We start from the raw sequence: 17,798 nt of genomic DNA on the forward strand, positions 1-17,798 counted from the left end.
TTGCCTCTCTGCACTTTGACAGTAAACTATGATAGTGCTCATTAGTTGTGATCCATGCTAAACTGGCAGTAACGAACAACACCTCCCACTGACTTAATGAAGCTTCAAACGCAGCGCTAACAAAGCTGTGACCAAGTATTGTCAGACTCGGGTAAGACTCGGCTTCACGCCACACGTGTGACCATGTCCACACCCTCCAGTGTTTCACATTAGTCAGACTCTTTTATAAAATGGACAGCTCATGCAATGGGTGATGTGATATTTTGAGAGAGACCTGTCTGGTACTAGGCTGTCACAATATTCGATTTGCACTATATGATGATTCACTAAAAGACTTCATGATAAAGCCATTATCACAATATCTATAGAAAATTGCTGTGAGTTAAATTAATCTGTAACTTTGTTAATTGTGCATTTTGTCTCTTTTTCTTTTAGCAAATAAATTAAACTCAAAAGAGTAGCAAGGTTGAGAGAGAGTAACAGGACAACGTAAAGTCAAGTTTATTTATAAAGCACATTTAAAAACAGCCGAGGTTGACTAAAGTGCTGTGCAATAGAATAAGAGAAATATAAGAAATACAACATGGTAAAAACAGCATGAGCAGCAGAGATGACATAAAAATACAAACACAAATAGAAAGCAAACAAAGGCATACAAAAAGTACAATTACACTAAAAGGATAGTGAAAAGGCAACCAGATGAGCTGATAAACAAACAAAACAGGATTTAATAGCATATTGTATATTTAAAACTACAATGAGGAATTTTTAACTGGTTATAAAACCATCTCAATTTAATACTGATGCCTCTACATGATGTGTTTTATGTTCATCACTGACTGGATGACAGAGTTTCAAATAAAACGCCAAATATCAGCCTGGACTCACAGACAACACATGGAACATTTTGGTCTAAATCTGCAGAATCTGACTGATTTTCCATTGAACGAATTTAAATCAACATGAGAATGAAATGTGCCACTTTTCCTTCTGTAGGTCCGTTTATCTTGGCGAATAATTATCTCTTTCATTTATTCAGTATTGGAGGCTCTCTTCTTCCTTCCAGCGGTGGTGATCTCTCCACACCAGCGCCACAGATGCAAATTAGCCTTTGGCTTATGTTTCCATGGTAACACTCATTAGGTAAAAGGTTGACTCTTGACTGCTGTTTGTGTACAGGAAAGCAAGGCTATCCACACTCAGATAGCAACACATTTCATTAGCGGACAGGCAAACATTTGAGCCCATTTGCTTTCTTTTCTGTTTGTGTTGACAGGTGTGAGAGTGCAGTTTTGGATAAGGGACTGTGGATGAAAACTGACAGAATTAGTTAAGTATTAAGTACAATTAAGTTAAGTAGTTTATCCAAAGAAGACGTGGCCAGCAAACAGATCAGTAACAGCTGAACTTCTGTCTCTGAAGGAAAAGGCGAACACGTCTCATTTTGAGCCAAAATCTTATTAATTCAGTCAAGGTTAAGTGTCAGCAGACAGTGACTCCTGCAGGCGGCTGTGGCTGTTTGATAAAGTTATTATGATCTGTTCAGGATAATGACACATTAAACAAACATGATATAATGAGAAGCTTGCTAAGATTAGACTCTAATGGTCTCTGAGATAAAGATCAAAAGGTTGGAGTGGAAACGAGAACTCAGAGAAAGTTTTGCCTCTAATAATAAGCTTATCAGCAGAGCCTTGTATCTCTGAGTACGTTTGCATCACTGAAGCACTTTTGCTTGTGAAGGCCACGTTATTACTTACTGCCAAAGAGGGCTGGAGCTACAGTAAATAGGTAAATAGGCAAATAGTATACAGTAAAGGATTAAGGTGACATACTGATATGTCCAACAGCAGGAGACTGATAGAGCTCAGATAAGGAGTGTTAGCTCATGTGGGTGAGAAAGGAAGGACAGTTAAAAATACAAAACCATTTTCGAACATGAAAAAAATGCAGCTGTTGATCAGATTTCCAAAAAACAAAATGCTGAGAGAATTCAAATCAGGCTGTTTAAAGGAGAAACATATAAAGTTGGAATCACAGACGATATTTTAAATAGGTTGAATCCCTATTTAATACGATCTGTGGTTGAAGCGAGAGTTTTTTTATTCCTGCACCCTCCTCCCTGGACTCAAAACCCAGGCAGGTTTCCTGCAGGCTGCAGGGACACAGAACCTACAGAACTGCAAGATGAGGGCAACATTATATTTGGACAATCACAAGCAAGTATGAGTCCTCCACTGTGAGCTGATCAGCTGTAAATAACTGTCAGTTGTCTATTGATGCAAAGTGAAGCCTGTTATCCTGAAAACAAAAGCCCACTGCTCTGAAAATACACACTCTGGAGTTTAAGTTCAGTGGCTGCTTGTCTCACTGCCTGACTTACTCTATTAACATACTGCTCAATTAACTGTAATAAACATCTGCTCTGTCTAACACATTATTAATTATTTCTTACAACTCATAGACAGAAACTTTCTTGTTTAACTTTAACTGTAATTAACATGGAGCAGGCTGACAAAAACAGTTGTTCCAGCCTCAGCATGTTTCTTTAATCTCTGATGACATATCAAGGCCCTTAAATAGGGATATAAGGCATATTATCCTTCATTTAGCTGTGCTCAAACATAATTAGCGCATCATTAAGCTGTCTTGAGTCTTTCAGGCTGACTGTAGTTTGACTAAGTGAGGTTACTTCTTACATTTTGAAGATTTCCAGATCGTTCCTTAATAATGTCTGTCAGCCCTGGTAAGAGCCTGGGTGATGCAGTCCTGGTACATCGCTGTAATTGCTTTGATGTCATATTATGCTTTTCTCAATCTGCATGACCCAGAAAAGGTCTGCTAATTTATCACGGCCGATGCAGGCTTGCATATCTGCTGAAACCCTTTTGGCTTTCATCACGTGGACTGATTCCTGTAACCCGTTTCATACTAGTTAAAGGTTTGTGGAGAACAATATGGTACAATGGGTTTTTCTAAGTTGATATTTATACCAATTGTTTTTTAACCATACCTGAAAATATTTTAAAGCAATAAACCTACATTTCATGAAATACCTAAGTATGAAATAAATTAAGCTTTAAGTACATTAATTACACTGCAGGCTCATGTACACCCCATACAAAAATAAAAAAAAGTTTCAAGCGATAAATTCTTTATAGAGTGCCAGTCAGAGTCAAAAGTTACCTCAAAGAAGAAGAAGTCAAAAGCTTCTGACAACAACAAATGATGCTCAAAGATGTTGTAATAATGCACCTGTTAAGAAGGACGCAAAAGCAGAGGCAGCGTTGTAGATGGTGGTGGTCATTGCAACACATGCGCAGATACTAATTTTTACTTCATCCTTATCTGTATGCATATCTAATGTTTAGCATGAATGAGTCTTAAGACTCAACCTCAAAAGGATTGAGTTTCAGGAGACAAAAGACAAACTGTCTGTATTAACTGTTTTTGTTGCCTCTAGGGGGCAGTGAAACAAGTAGTAAACACAACATTGACATATTATCACCTTATAAACTTTGTTTTGGTTAATATGTTAGAAAACAGTTGCCCATTCAGACTACATAGAGCAGCATTATGGAGTTGTGTTATTCTTACAGCTCTGTTTTGGTCTTCACCAACTTCCAGGGAGTATAACAGGTCTTTAGCTTGGTGGTGTTTCACCAACTGCTCAGGCTAAATTCTACCTCCATCCTTACCTTTTGTAGGAGCTGGATTTGCGAGATCCATTTCCGTTTGTGTCCACACCAAAAGTGGTGCAATCAGCATCCTAAGAGGGACTACTGGGAGCCACAGCCATGGCGACTCATCTCAAACAAACAATGGCGATTCCTGAAGAGATTAGCATGAATACTGTGATAGCATCGGTTATATTAGAACTGGAGAGAATTTCTCCATTAAAAGAAGGCCAAAGGACAGCACTGAAGGCTTTTCTCGATGGACAAGATGTTTTCCCTCTTCTCCCAGCCGGCTTTGGAATTTGATTTACCAACTGGCTTCGCTGGTTAATCTGATTGGTTGAAGTTAGTCTGTGTTAGATATGCTAGACAGATGGTTCATCCAATCACCTGTCAAGTGTTTTTTTTTTTTTTTTTTGAAAGCATGTGCCTTTTTCCAAACAGTTTGTATGGATGACTTCCTAAATGATTCTATATAACAAACAATCTGGTGTGACTGGTTACTTCCACACTGCATCATGAAAAAATACTTTTAGCTTTATGATTCATTATTTAAGTAAATTAACCTTTTAAAAATGAAGCTAAGGTTCCACCTCTCACTGGCCAATAGGATTTCCCTCCACATTACATGCACATTAGTCATTTGACCCATTGTTCATGTAAACATATAGATTAGTGCAGCTTCAAACTTGACCAGTGTTGTGCCAATACATAAAATTACAGGCATTCAGTGTCTCTCCCAAACGGTTAGCAATGGTAATGTGCAAAGCTAATATGACTCATACTAAATAGACTTTTATGGAGTATGATTCAAAGAAATTCCCACTGACAACCAGTGCAACACATTACAAACTCTCACTTCTGACATCTTAACTTCATGAAAATAAGTTTAATGAGGAGACCAAAGGGAGGGAGGAGGGAGGGGGTAAGATTGGAAACAGGGAGAGAGACGATGGGTTCGAAGTGACTCATTTCCAGACTCATTAATGGTGTGTATGTGCGAAGCCTGGGGCAGGACACAGGCCCCACCATCGAGTCCCACAGGGGGACACTAATGACAAACATCCTGCTTCACGGTGCAGGAGACACTCCATGCATCACATCTGCTTTTTATTCTCACCCTGCTTTCTCTTACTCATTCTTTCTCCTGAGAAAATCTCCCCTGCTTTCTGTCCCACTATCTCTCATACATTCACACACACAGCTGCTGTTGCACCATAAAAGAGGACAAGGCAGCTTGCACATATTTTTCCTGCTCGTCGCTAGAGACACAGCGGTGCACCCCCCCTCAACTTCCTTGTTGATAATAAATGAAAGGTTCTCTGTGTGGTCGTGTATGTTTGTTGTGCATGAATTATTCAGTGGGGTGTTTATGTTTTGTAGGAAGTAAGACTGCAAACGCTTCAACAAGTCTGTATCTGTGTCAAGCCGTCCAGAAGCTTGGAAAACAGAGACTAAGAGATACAGAAATGCTTCTGTCTCCTTTAGTTATTCTTTTTGCGTCATTTATCACGTAGTTGAGCTTACTGTGGGCGCCGAAAATATTATTCAGATTTTTTATATTGGTGGCACGTATATTTTCTTATCTAGGAACCTAAGGGTATTCAGTGCTTATAAAGGTATTCACCCACCTTTGGAAGTTTTCGTTTTTTATGAATTGAAGATTTAAAGTGACTGTTTTATACTGATCAACAGAAAAAATACCCCTTCCAGAATGAATTTATGAATATGGTAGCAATGGAACACAATAGCCATAAGTATGTTTTCATTAGTGTATAATCTCCAGAAAATGAGAATTGTTGTGCTTTTGTTACCCTAGAAAGAGATGTTTATATCTGCAGAGGGTGCGGGTCCATTGATGCCATCATGTTGCACCGCCACGTTTCCACAGGATAAACCAAATACTGAGTCTGAAGAAGGTCTTTTGAGTTTCACAGCCACCTTAGGTTGTCCTACATGTTTGAAAGGGATGAGTGTCCTGTCTGGGCAAAGGCTGTTCTCACACAGGCTCTGGTGAAGACTGAGCAGGCTTGTTTAAATAACATTGTAGAGATCTGTTTTCACTTTGACAAAGGGTATATTTCTGTTAACAGGAAAACATTAAAGTACTCTTCATGTGTGTACTAATATTCTAATTGGCAAATTATCCAAACTTGTCGTGATGTTCTGAGTATCTCTGACAGAGGGTAGGTTAAATAAGGATGACATCTCTCAAAGTAAAAATTACATTAACAACCAATATTATGTGACAGTGGAGCTGATTTCCTGCCAGCTGTTGTGCCTAATGATGATCAGGGTCCTTTCAGTTCATAAATTGGATTCTACAGAGAACCCTTCTATCTAGAACCCACCCTGTGCATTCTCTGAGAATCCCTCTATATTCCAAGGGTGTTATCTGGAACCCTCCAAGGGTGTTCTACCTTTCATATCATTGTACAAGGAACCCTTGATGAAAGAGTTCTTCAATTGTTGTTGAAATCCGTTCTTCCAAAAAGGGTTCTTTGGATGAAAGGGATTCTTACTTAGTCTTATAAAGAACCCTTGATGAACCCTTTATTCAAAAAATTGTCCTTTAGAAGAAAACGGTTCTTGGTAGAACCTTAGCCCTTTAGGAAAACCCTTCTGGGACTAATTATTTCTAAGAACATAACCTTACCGGAACCCTAACCAAGTCATCACACTAAAATGTAATGATTTTTGTAAAGGGGACTTGCATTGCGTCCCTAAAAGGTGAGTCTCCACAATGTGACAGTGGGAATAGATTTCTGTCCCCACAACATATGCAATACACACACACACACACACACACACACACACACACACACACACACACACACACACACACACGCATAATCCAGGCTCCTGCCTTTTGGGCGGTTAGGGGCAATTACACTGTCAATACATATACGTCATAAAATCTATGCGTGTATTCCCTCTGGCCGTCATTGTTGCTTATGCTGGTGTGGTGAGCTGTCATTGCTGTGAGTTGTGGGACTTAGAGCCTGCGGTGCTGCTGATAGCGTGTGTTTGTGTGTGAATGTGCGTGTGTGAGAAAGGGGCAGGGTTTGAGTGATGCAGCAGTGAGAAAATACAAAAGCGCGTCGCCTTAGGAGAACAGAAAACTTAAAGCCACTTCCTGGTGTCTTCCCCTGATTTTATCCCTTCAGACAAGGAAACTCCATTGAAAGAGGAGAGCAAAGCCTCAGTGACTGTCTTAGACATCATTCAGTATGTTATAATCCAGTCTGAAGGGTCTTTAAATGGACTCTGTGATCTCTTAGGTGGTCTTTTTGCACAATCATAACCACCACACCAAATAAATAATACTGATAAATGAAATATATACTATGTTCTTTCTTCGGGCTCATTAATTGCCACCAAAGATTTGAGCATTGTCAGTCTAAAACACAGGAACGGAAGTGTGATAATTGGGACACAGTCTGCTGTTTAACTGAGGTTTAACTGAGGACATGAGCTACACAAGATGAGTTGTGGTGCTTTCTTGGGACTGATTCAGTTATTATCTGCCCTATTCTGCATTATTCTAATGATCTAATGTAGGCTATCTCTAAAAATAACATGATAAGAATAGAGTCACCCTTTCCTTTGCTTCATCTTTCTTTCATCTTCCTTATTTGTTAAATGATAAGACGGCACTACAAGAGTGCCCTCCACTGGTGAAACATCATAGTACAACAAAAAGAAAAGAAAAGAAGGCTTTCATCAATTCATAAGCATTTATTTTTTCTTACACAAACACTACAAAGACTCAGTCTTAAATTAAGCCTCATTACGTGAAAAATACAAACAATATGTACAGTGCATTGCTTTCATCAAGTAAACCTACATCACTGACTGTGTGTGAACAGTGTTGATCACGAAGCTACAACAAACACATTTTAGACAATCTTTCAAGTGGGTTCCAGGTAACGTTTCAATACTCGAGGCCGTGTTGGCAAGAGCACGTCAAGTTCAGTCCAAACAGCCAAAAAGCCAGTCTCTCACACACCCAGCCCCCTGCAGGGTGAGTCATCACTCCAAACCGGTGGGTTGGTTCTCGATGAGGCGTTGGGAGGGGGCTCCAGCAGGGAGGGGTCACCAACACATGATATAATTAAATAACAGTATAACAGTAAATAGTTTTGTATTGCTGCTGGGTGCCAGTTTCATTTTAATATAATGTTTTATTCTTTTTTACAGCTTCATCACTTGCGTGTGCTTTTTAGCTATATTTGCATATTTATATTCATCTATATGTATTTATCAATGATTCCAGCATGTAGCTTTATATAGCTTTAGCCTTGTTATTAACAGTGATTTTGTTTGTTCTTTTATGTGCATATTGACCAGGGTGGGGAGCTGCTGCATACAACTACCCTTGCAGAAACAAATACAACTGACCCTTCCCACTTTGCTCTCAGTTCTAATACCAGTTGAGCAGTTTGGTTCCTCGGCCATCTTTCTCCTTTCCTGTCTGTTGTACTTAGATATGCTGTAAGCCAGATTCCTCTATGCTGAAAATAAAACCAAATTTAGAAAATGGCTACAGTAAGCGACGTTGCTGGGGGACCTATAAAAGTGACATGTATTCACATCTTAAGTTATCTAATGTTAGCAAAACAATAGCTAAATAGCTAGCTAATCTTTATCAGTCATTAGCTAGCTAGTTGGCTAGTGTGAAAAAGTTAGCTATTTTAAAATGTCACCCTGTACGTCTTTTACAGGAAAATGAGAAAGCTGAATGACGAACCAAGCTTGGTCAACTGTTATTGGAGCACAGAGCAAAAAGGGGGCGGGGCTTAGGGAGGTTCAGTTGTATAGAACTGAACTGAATAATTACATGCCAACATATAATATATACACAATACGTTTCACTCTCTCCACCATTATCTTGTCTTTTTAAGATATATCTTAAGTATTTAAACAAAAATAATGTGTGAAGTGTGTGTGGCTTCATGTTACTGCTGCATATGCTAAGGTGTGGCACTGAGTCAAAGTGTGTTCTTACTGTTCTAAACATGGAGGACAGAGATCATGCAAGCATGTTTGAAATCAGTTAAAACACATCAAACACTGTTCTGGACAAATGATCCCTCTAAATCAGAGATTCTCAACCTTTTTGAGCCACAACCCCTCAGAGGGTGGTGTTCAAGAACCCCACCTCTGCCACCCTCTGTCTGCCCAAGACTGTTCTGGAGTCACTACATTCTGAGTAATTTGTTAAGTTTACAACTGTGTTCTCAGGAGATGCTGGTGTATATTTATAATGTGCCTTTGTTGTGCTGGCTTATAGTTTTAACCATTAGTGAGGTATTTCTTGAGGCCAGCTGTATTTTGTGTGGTTTTGAGTGCTTGTCCCTTATGTTGAATGTCTTTGAGGGGGTGACATCATGAAGAGCTGCTTTCTGGTTCTCTTTCCATGCTGTTGTCCACAATCTTATTTTCTTCACCACAACCATCTAGCGACCCCCAGAAGTTATCTCGCGACCCCTGTGGGGGTCCTGACCCCCAGGTTGAGAGCCATTGCTCTAAACGGTCAGATATAGTCTTGTTTGACCTTTTCCAGCCCTTTTATGTTTATCATATCATGAATGATTTAATTTTTATGGCAAATAAATGATTTAAGTGACTCTTTTTGGGAGCCCAGCACACAGTGTATCTAAGTACAGGGTTCATGAAATGAAAGAGTTGACCGAGGCACGCAGCTACGACTGTCATTGGAGCGCAGAGTGAAAAGGGGCGGGGCTTAGGAAGGGTCAATTATTGCTGCTGATGGTTGGACTGTTCGGGCCTCTGTGAGGTCTCTAACAGGTGATGTTTCTCCTCTTTGTGGCTGTCAAACACACAGTTTTTCTGGGCGGAGCTCAGCCTGAGTCATCCCCGCTGTTCTCGGATCCTCCTTTCGTGTTCTCCTCCGGCTCCTCCGCCGTGCCGCTGTCCGACTCCTCCTCTATGGCGAAGCGCACGTCCGCGGAGGAGCACAGGGAGCTGATGCTGCTCTGCTCCGTGCACAGGGCGCACGCCAGCGGAGACGGGACCGCGCCCTCGCACTGGAGGTGTCCAAAGTGGTTGCCGTGGTTACCGCAGAAAGGCAGAGACACCTGCACGGAGCGCAGGCCTGTCACGGCTGGGGGAAAGGTGAGGCTGTGCTTTTTTGGCAGCGCGCCCCACTCCCTCTGCTCCTCCTCGTGCACCAGGCGCGTGAAGATGTTGACCCTTCTCTTCTCCCTCCTCTTGGAGCGGAAGTAGCCCAGCATTATACCACAGAGGAAGACTCCGTAGAAAGACATGACGATTAATATGTACAGGTACGCATTCCCGTCACTTTTGTCCGCCTGGGAGTGCGCGGTGCTCTGTGTGTGCAGGGAGAGGCGTTTGGGTGACGCTGTGGAGTTTTCCAGGTGCTCCATTATTTCAGTGAAGCCAACGCAGAGGACTTTGAAAGTGGACTGCAAAAGATTAAGGAGTAAATCTATAAATATGAGGACATTTTTCACCTTCACACACACTTTACGCACAAGTATAAACTGCCAAAGACTGGAGTTTTTCTGTTCAATACCACTTGTAGCGTCATTATCCACACACGTATGACGTTAAGGTAGGACTGCACAATTAATCGAAAAATTATTAAGATCGCAATATGGCCCAAATGCAATATCCAAATCGCAGAAGCTGAAATATAAAATAAATAATAATGATACCATTTAAGTTATATTTAAGTTCTGTAGTGCTGCAGAGATGCCCTGGTCTACGAATCTTGAGATGCAGATATACAGAGCTCAACGGATGTTAAATCATGATTTTAATGTTTTCTTTCACTGAAAATTAAAATTGTGACGCACAAATGATCATTCCCACTAATCGTGAATCATATTGCAATGCAACATCTGTCTAAGTAACTACAATTTCTTTCTTTTACCATATTGTGCAGTCCTACGTTAAGGACAAAAAATGTTTTCAACCTTTTCACTTGTAACTGAAATTTCTATGGTCTACCTAAGGCAAGGATAATGCAAAAAACAACAACAACAACAACAACAACAACAAAACAGTAGTAATCAGTGCTTTACTTTGCTATGAGATTGTTCAAATGACTTTCAGAGCATATAATGTGTGGTTCATTGCATTCTTTAAATTAAACTTTTAAGTACATTCCTAAGTTTCCATCAGTACACAAATAAACAGCTTCTCAGAAAAATATATTCTTGATTTTATTTTGAAGTTTTATACTTGTTGTTAACTTTAATGACATTTCTATACTTTTTGTGTTGAAGAAAACATTTTCCAGATGTTTAAAAAAGTTACCAAAAGTCTACACAAGTGATTCAGTTTATATGAAACTAAACAAACAATCAATAAACAATGACAAAGTCATAAATTGTCTACTCACCAAACTGAAGAGCTAAGTCTCAACTTTGTTGCTTGTATCTTCTTGCAGCTTTTCTGGAGTTTGGCAGCACTACTAGAAGGATGAAGTTATTTATATAGAGACCCTGGAGTGTCATCATGAGTCACGTGATGAAGACTGATTGTAAGATGAGTCCTTTGTCTATGGAAGCCCTGAAGGGCCATTATGAAAAAAGAAAAAAATGAGTATCTTTTAACATTATCTGTGCCTCCACAGGGATCTCATGAAACCATCCAATGCTCTTGAGTATTTCAAACTTACTAACTTTCTGAAAAATGACTTCATCTTCTCTAGAGTCCAACAGAAAGAGGCCTTGAGGGAATGTGATGGAAAAATACATTTAAGGAGGAACTCCAGCTGTTTAGAAACTGGTGATGAAAAGTGAATAAATCATAGAATCACTAAATCATACTGGACCAGTCTCTCTATTTTCCATCAAGCCTCTCTACTATCCTAGGACACAAACAATAAATACATCTTCTCTCCTCATCTCATCACACAGGATTTTTCCATTTCCTTGCAAATGAAGTTGAAGTCTATGAATAAAATAAGGCAAAACATTCAAGAATGCCACAGTGGAAATGACAGACTCCAATCAAAAACTAATTATTTCTTCCAAAAAATTCACCACAGCACATCGCCAGTGTATGAATAATAGAGAGAGAGTCAGCGGAGACACACCATGAATCCATGAGAGAAATTGTATTTATACTGACAGTTATTCAGATGATTTAAAATAATTCTGAAGGGACATTTTTTAAAATCTCCAGTGGAATTCCTGTCTAAGAAGTACTCAGATCTTTTCATGAGTAAAAGTAACAACATGACAATGTAAAAATATTTAACTACAACTGAAAGTACAAAATTAACAAAATGTACTTAAAGTATCCAATTCCCCTGTAACTGATATACAATTATACATTATATTATGATATTGTTTATAAACAGTCACATTCATACATCAGTATAAATACTGATGTATGAATGTTTTAAAGCAGCAGTATTTGCTCATGGTCAAGAGAGATTAATCCCTTTAAAACAGTTAACCTGTGAAGTCCAGTGGTTCCTAACCCCTGGGCCCCAATAGATTCTACCAATAGATCCCCCTAAATCTTACACACTGGACATTTAATAGGATGGGCAAGAAATACAACCCCAATTCCAAATAGTTGGGATGTTGTGTGAAACATAAATAAAAACATATTACAATGATTTGCAAAAAGTTCTCAACCTACAGTATATACAGTACAAAAAACCTGCCAAACTGTCCAGGGTCTCTGTTGGCTAATTTTGCGTTTCATAATGCATCACACGTTTTCAAAGCAAGACACGCCTGGACTGCTGTCAGGACAATTTACTACCCAAACTATCTCACTATGAGACCACAAACACTGCAGAATGTGTCTTGGCATCATCTTGGTGAAATAAACAGGGGCGTCTCTGAGAAAGATGTCAGCTGGATGGCAACATATGTTGCTCCAAAATCTGTATGTAACTTTTATCATTAATGGGGCCTTCACATATGTGACAGTTAACCAGTTAATCTTTGCTTTTGTTGTAAAATATTGGATCATTTTACCTCTTTGGGCCTCAAACATTTAAGTGACACAATCTGAGAAGTTTAGACAGAGTCATTTTTGGTGACCAAAACATTTATAGTTTAGGCCCATTACATGCTTCTCATCCCTGGTCTTTAACAATGTATTTTATGTGTTTTATAAGCTTATATATTTTTTCAATGTGAAATGGAATCTAAAAAAATCAAAAGTAACTTCAATTGTCAAATAAATGTAGTACTAAAGAACTAATGTACAATGTAGTATAAAAAGGAAATACTCAAGTAAAATAAGTTTTTAGAATAGCACTACAGTAAATAATTGTTGAAACGGTGTAGTAAGTCTCATCAAAAAAGACACTCCTGCAGCTGCGTAGTGCATGCAAGACCAACTTGGTTTTCTGTCGTCCACGTAGGCATCATAAAGCTCATTTAGAAGTCAAAGTTGAAACAGAGACCAAAGCTCATAAGAGCCTTTAAGTATCATATTCACAGTGAGTGGACAACTCTCAAACAGTGCATTCATCATTTCAAGTCAAAAGACTTGAGTTAGATTAAACTGAATAAAGAAAACTTTTACATTTATGTTAATGATAAAATATTTCTTGATTCCACTAAACTTTGTATGTTTTTTTTCTTTTTTTTTTTTTCTTACAGTGCAGTGATTTCTGGGTCATCTTATGGGTGGCGCCTCCTTTCCATTTTCAAAAACGTGATCTCTGAATGACTGATTTAATTTGATAGTCTGACTCAACTCCTCCCTTCTCACCAGACAGTCAGGGATCAGGATCAGTCTGACAACACTAGGAATTTACGCCTCAGTATTGTAATAAATGGTGAGCATTAATGGTTGAATTGGATTAGCTTCCAGTCACTCGTGACTATTATTGAATTAGTGAAGGCTGATTTCACTCAGTTGCTTTGTTTCAGGTATAAATACATCATCATCTGTCTGTCTTTTGGTCACATAGGCATTGATTTCACACCCAATGAGGCTGATCTGCTGAATACAAAAGAATTATGGTGCGTAATACTTTCAATTGAATTAATGAGATGTGCTGATTAGACAATAAACTACTCCTGCATGTAGACCAAACACAATCTTTATTTGCTTCATTTGAGTAATTTTCCAAAGGCAAATTATGTTACAACGCAGGCTCTTGATACAGAGAGGGAAAAGAGCTCCAAAACTGCTTGAGGATAATACAGCTTAATTTAAAATCGAGGCTACACATGTGCCTTCTCTGCTGATATATGCAGACTTCAGGAGAAACATCAAAAAGTAAAAAAAAGTCAGTTGTGGATTAGAAAGGTGTGACTCACTACAAAAGGCAACAAGTGTCACATGATGAGGGATGCTGGAGCCATGTTTGTGTCATATGTGGACAATGACAAGGCTTTAAGCTGGTAATTAGCCATAGCTACTTCTCAAAGTGTGCTAATTTTTCAACCAGTACAACCTCACTAACTGAAAAGGTTTTATTTATGACCCATCTGTAATCAACTGCCTTATTTGGACAGAAATTATACATTTTCATATTGCACTATTATCTATCAAACATGATAATGACTACACAGTCATTACATCCGTAACACAAGCAAGTAAATGTGCATTTTTGTGCACAACATGGTCTGTACAACACATAAAAAAGTATACTCTATCACTGTAGGAAAATACAATAGACTAAACAACAGTGCATCTCTATTTCTTTTGTTTTGAAATAAGACTATTAGGTGCAGTTTTATATGGATAATTATTAGGGCCAGGCATAAGAAAATTTAATCAGAGGAGGAAGTTGGTGGTTGTTTGTTTTAAATATCAGTAATAATAATATAAGAAAATAAGTTTATTTTTCACATTTTGACCTCATTTTCAAAATAAGAAAAAAACTTCTTCTCACCTTTTCGTCTCATGCCCGGTCTTAATAATCTTCCAGAATTTTGGCTTTGATGTTTATAATGTAAAAATTGTTGGACCAGATTTGACCATTTTTACCAACCTGCTTTCATTTGCCCTCAAATAACTTTGTGCTTTTGGTATCAAGATGTGCAGACGGGAGGGACGCCCCACGACTGTGGGCGTCAAAGTCCGACTGTGGGTGGGAGACAAAATAAACCTCAGACAGAACTCAAAACATGTGAACAAGAAACAAGAAACAAAAGTGTTAACCATCTCCTGACCTGCAGGGAGAAGGAATTTAAAAGGAGAGAGACTAAGTTGAAAATGAATTAAAGGAAAACATTTAGAGACATACATGAGTAATTTAGTGTCTCATGGGTGAACACAAAACAATAAACCTGTTAACCCAACCTGAGCTTCTGCTCTGGCACTCAGAAAGAGTTCAACAGACCACATCAGCTAACACAACATCTGTCTCATAACTCACATCTGGAACGATAAAGATCACCGCACAGAGGGTGAAAAGAAGAAAAGGGAAATCTTTTGTGTTTGCCTCAACACTTTGACTTTTAAGCATTTTTTTTTAGCCCATCTTTAGTTACAAACTCAAGTAAAATACCTCCTCTCTTATGTTCATGGGGACGGATAAGGGGGAGCAGTGAGAGGCTACTGGGGGTTTTCAGAGTCAAGTGTTGGTCTGTGCTTTGAGAATGACCAATGCGGTGCCGGTCCTTGTTATTTCCCACCGTACATTCTCTCAATGTCATCCTGGTAATGCGTTTTCAGCTCCTTGCGTTTGAGCTTGAATGCGTCAGTCACCAAGCCAGTCTCAGGAGTCCACGGGTCCGGGCTCAGACGGATCTTGCGAGGGATCTCAAAGCGCTCCAGCTGGGCTACAACAGAAGAAGACAAGACATTAACTTGTAACTCAGCATGGTAAAACCTGTACCGACTTGTGTCTGGAGCTCTGAGCTCTTCTCACCTGTCAGAGTGGCCTCAGTGATGATCTTGAGGACCAGCTCCTCCATGGCCTTGTTGTTGCACAGCTCTTCCCATGCACCTCGGATACCGTGCTGCTCAGCCAGAGCCAGCAACTGCTTCTGATTGGGCACCACAAAGCCAATCACGTATGTTTCATCACTGCAGAGCGGGAGGAGAGGAGATGACAAGAGGGATGTCAAAGTGTAAGAAAAACAGAGAGTAGTTATGAAGTGACACTGGTCTTTGTGTGTATTCTGGCAACTGCACGAACCATCAGTTCTTTGTCAAGTGAGATATTTCCCCATAAAAGGAAATGGAAACAATGCATGCCTGTGCAGCATGTGAACAAATTGCCAGATATCTTTGAAACAGTGTCTATGACACACAACTGTGTAAGCATTTCAGGCTGCAGAAATATGTTCAGATTCTAAATTAGGGTAAAGGTGTAAAGTGCTTTTTATGGTATCATATGGGGCAGGAGGCACTGCCACCCTCAAAATCAATATTCCCACAAGTCCCACATTACCCTGACAGCCACAGGCATTAAAGGGATAGTTCAGATTATTTTAAGTGGGGTTGTAGGAGGTACTTGTCTATAGTTAGTGTATTACTACCTACAATAGATGGCAGTCTGCACACCCCCAGTTTGAAGATGAGCAGAGTAGCAGCATGGAAGCTAAACAGTGTAGTGATGTGGGTCAGTAACAATAAGTAATTTAACCACTTCGAAAAGGTCCATGTAAAAAAATTATACATATATATATATATATATATATATATATATATATATATATATATGTATAGAGAGAGAGAGACCAGTATAATTTTAAAGGTAAACAATATTTGTAATATTTTCACTGCTTTACTTTGCTGTCTGACAGCCCTTTTGGAGAGGAGCCCATTGGTATATATTATTACTCTCTCCAAACCAAACTCAATATGCAAAATAAGTCATTTTACAACTGCCTCAAACTGTTAGTTTGTTTGTGTTAGTGTTTCACTTTCATGTTTTAAGAGGTATAGTTTGGATTCACCAAATTTTCTGACCATGTCCAGATTGCTTAGCTCTCATGCCGATACTCCTCTCTGCTTCTTCAAAGTCGGGGTGTGCCAAAGGGTATCTACGTATCTGGGTAATACACTGACTACCGATAAGTATAGAGCCTCACCCTCAATGATCCAAACTATCACTTCATTTTTGTAATCAACAATATTGATGAGTGCAGTTTTAACAACTGTAACTGCATTTCTATAACTGTATTTGTATAGATCAGAATCGAATCAGTAACAAGCACACACACACCTGTTGGCATAGGCACAGATGTTGTCGATCAGAGGGCAGTTCTTCAACATGGCCTCCACCTTTCCCAGGGAGACGTACTCTCCTGCCTGCAGCTTCACCAAGTCTTTCTTACGATCTGGAAACAAAGCAGAGAAGCTTGTTTGTAACCTCTGTGTTTCCAAAGTGCACATCTATAGACTCCTTTTCTGCTGGTGAACATTGTGACATTTTTTGTGGGTGTTAGCTAACTCCAGCTGGCAGATTTTGTTGCCCGGCTGAGCTGTACACACTCATTCAATGGATGGACCAACTTTCTACAATTTCAGGTTGGATGATTGGACAAATACATCTATCAGTGATTGGCTGAATTCATCAGTGGTTGTTTTTTTGAAGCAATTTGTGTCATTTTATTTTGCTAATCCAATAGTCTGAATGAGTGACAGTAAAAACAGATGAGTGAGAGTAAAACCAGACTATTTTCTCATCTAATGCAATGGATTAAGAATTTGTTTCAACCAGACAAGAGCTGATTGTTGTAACAGGAAAAACTGTCCAAGAGGGTTTTGGTGAGTTTTATTTTGTTTGAATGAAGTGTGTTTTGCTGACTTAAGAAGGCAAAAGCTCATCTTAGTTTGCTGAAAGAGACTTTTCAGAAGGTGGTCTGATGTATTTTTCTGTTTAATAAAAAAATTAAAAATAGATGTGAGAATATATCTTTTCTTGACATTTTGTAAGTTCGTTTTGTTTATTTTGTCACGGCTTGCACTCATCTTCATGCTGTCATCTTATCGTGTTTAACCATAGTTGTCTTCAGGTTGCAATAAAATTTAATTGAGCCATTAGTACTTCTGATGTTGCACCCAAAACCCAGCAGCTTGGTAATGTTGCCTACTACTCTAGGGTGACTCGTGTTCACCTCCAGTTTTTTATTTGTTTTGCTTCTAGCAACACCACAACCTAATCATGACGTCCACAATAAAATGGTCTTTAAGTGT

At 39.1% G+C, this 17,798-nt stretch overlaps 2 protein-coding genes across 2 annotated transcripts in view; both read right to left on the bottom strand.

Annotated features, from left to right (window-relative positions):
- Positions 1–8,916: 8,916 nt before the first annotated feature.
- kcne4 (potassium voltage-gated channel, Isk-related family, member 4) lies at positions 8,917–11,433 on the bottom strand. The gene is made up of 2 exons (XM_084717024.1): positions 11,068–11,433; positions 8,917–10,126 (listed from the first exon to the last, which is right to left on the bottom strand). The coding sequence occupies exon 2, from the start codon at positions 10,085–10,087 to the stop codon at positions 9,542–9,544; it is 546 nt and encodes a 181-aa protein (XP_084573150.1). The 5' UTR covers positions 10,088–10,126; positions 11,068–11,433; the 3' UTR covers positions 8,917–9,541.
- Positions 11,434–14,459: 3,026 nt separating this feature from the next.
- acsl3a (acyl-CoA synthetase long chain family member 3a) overlaps positions 14,460–17,798 on the bottom strand; it is a 37,248-nt gene continuing 33,909 nt past the window's right edge. Inside the window, exons 13-15 of the mRNA XM_084717023.1 lie at positions 16,825–16,939; positions 15,523–15,680; positions 14,460–15,433 (exon numbers count right to left, since the gene is read on the bottom strand). Coding sequence (XP_084573149.1) covers positions 15,276–15,433; positions 15,523–15,680; positions 16,825–16,939 — 431 coding nt within the window. The 3' untranslated portion in view covers positions 14,460–15,275. The remainder of the gene's footprint in view (positions 15,434–15,522; positions 15,681–16,824; positions 16,940–17,798) is intronic.

Source organism: Lutjanus erythropterus, chromosome 4 (genome assembly GCF_056507025.1).
Source record: "Lutjanus erythropterus isolate fLutEry1 chromosome 4, fLutEry1.hap2, whole genome shotgun sequence".
In the NCBI taxonomy this organism is placed as follows: domain Eukaryota; kingdom Metazoa; phylum Chordata; class Actinopteri; order Lutjaniformes; family Lutjanidae; genus Lutjanus; species Lutjanus erythropterus.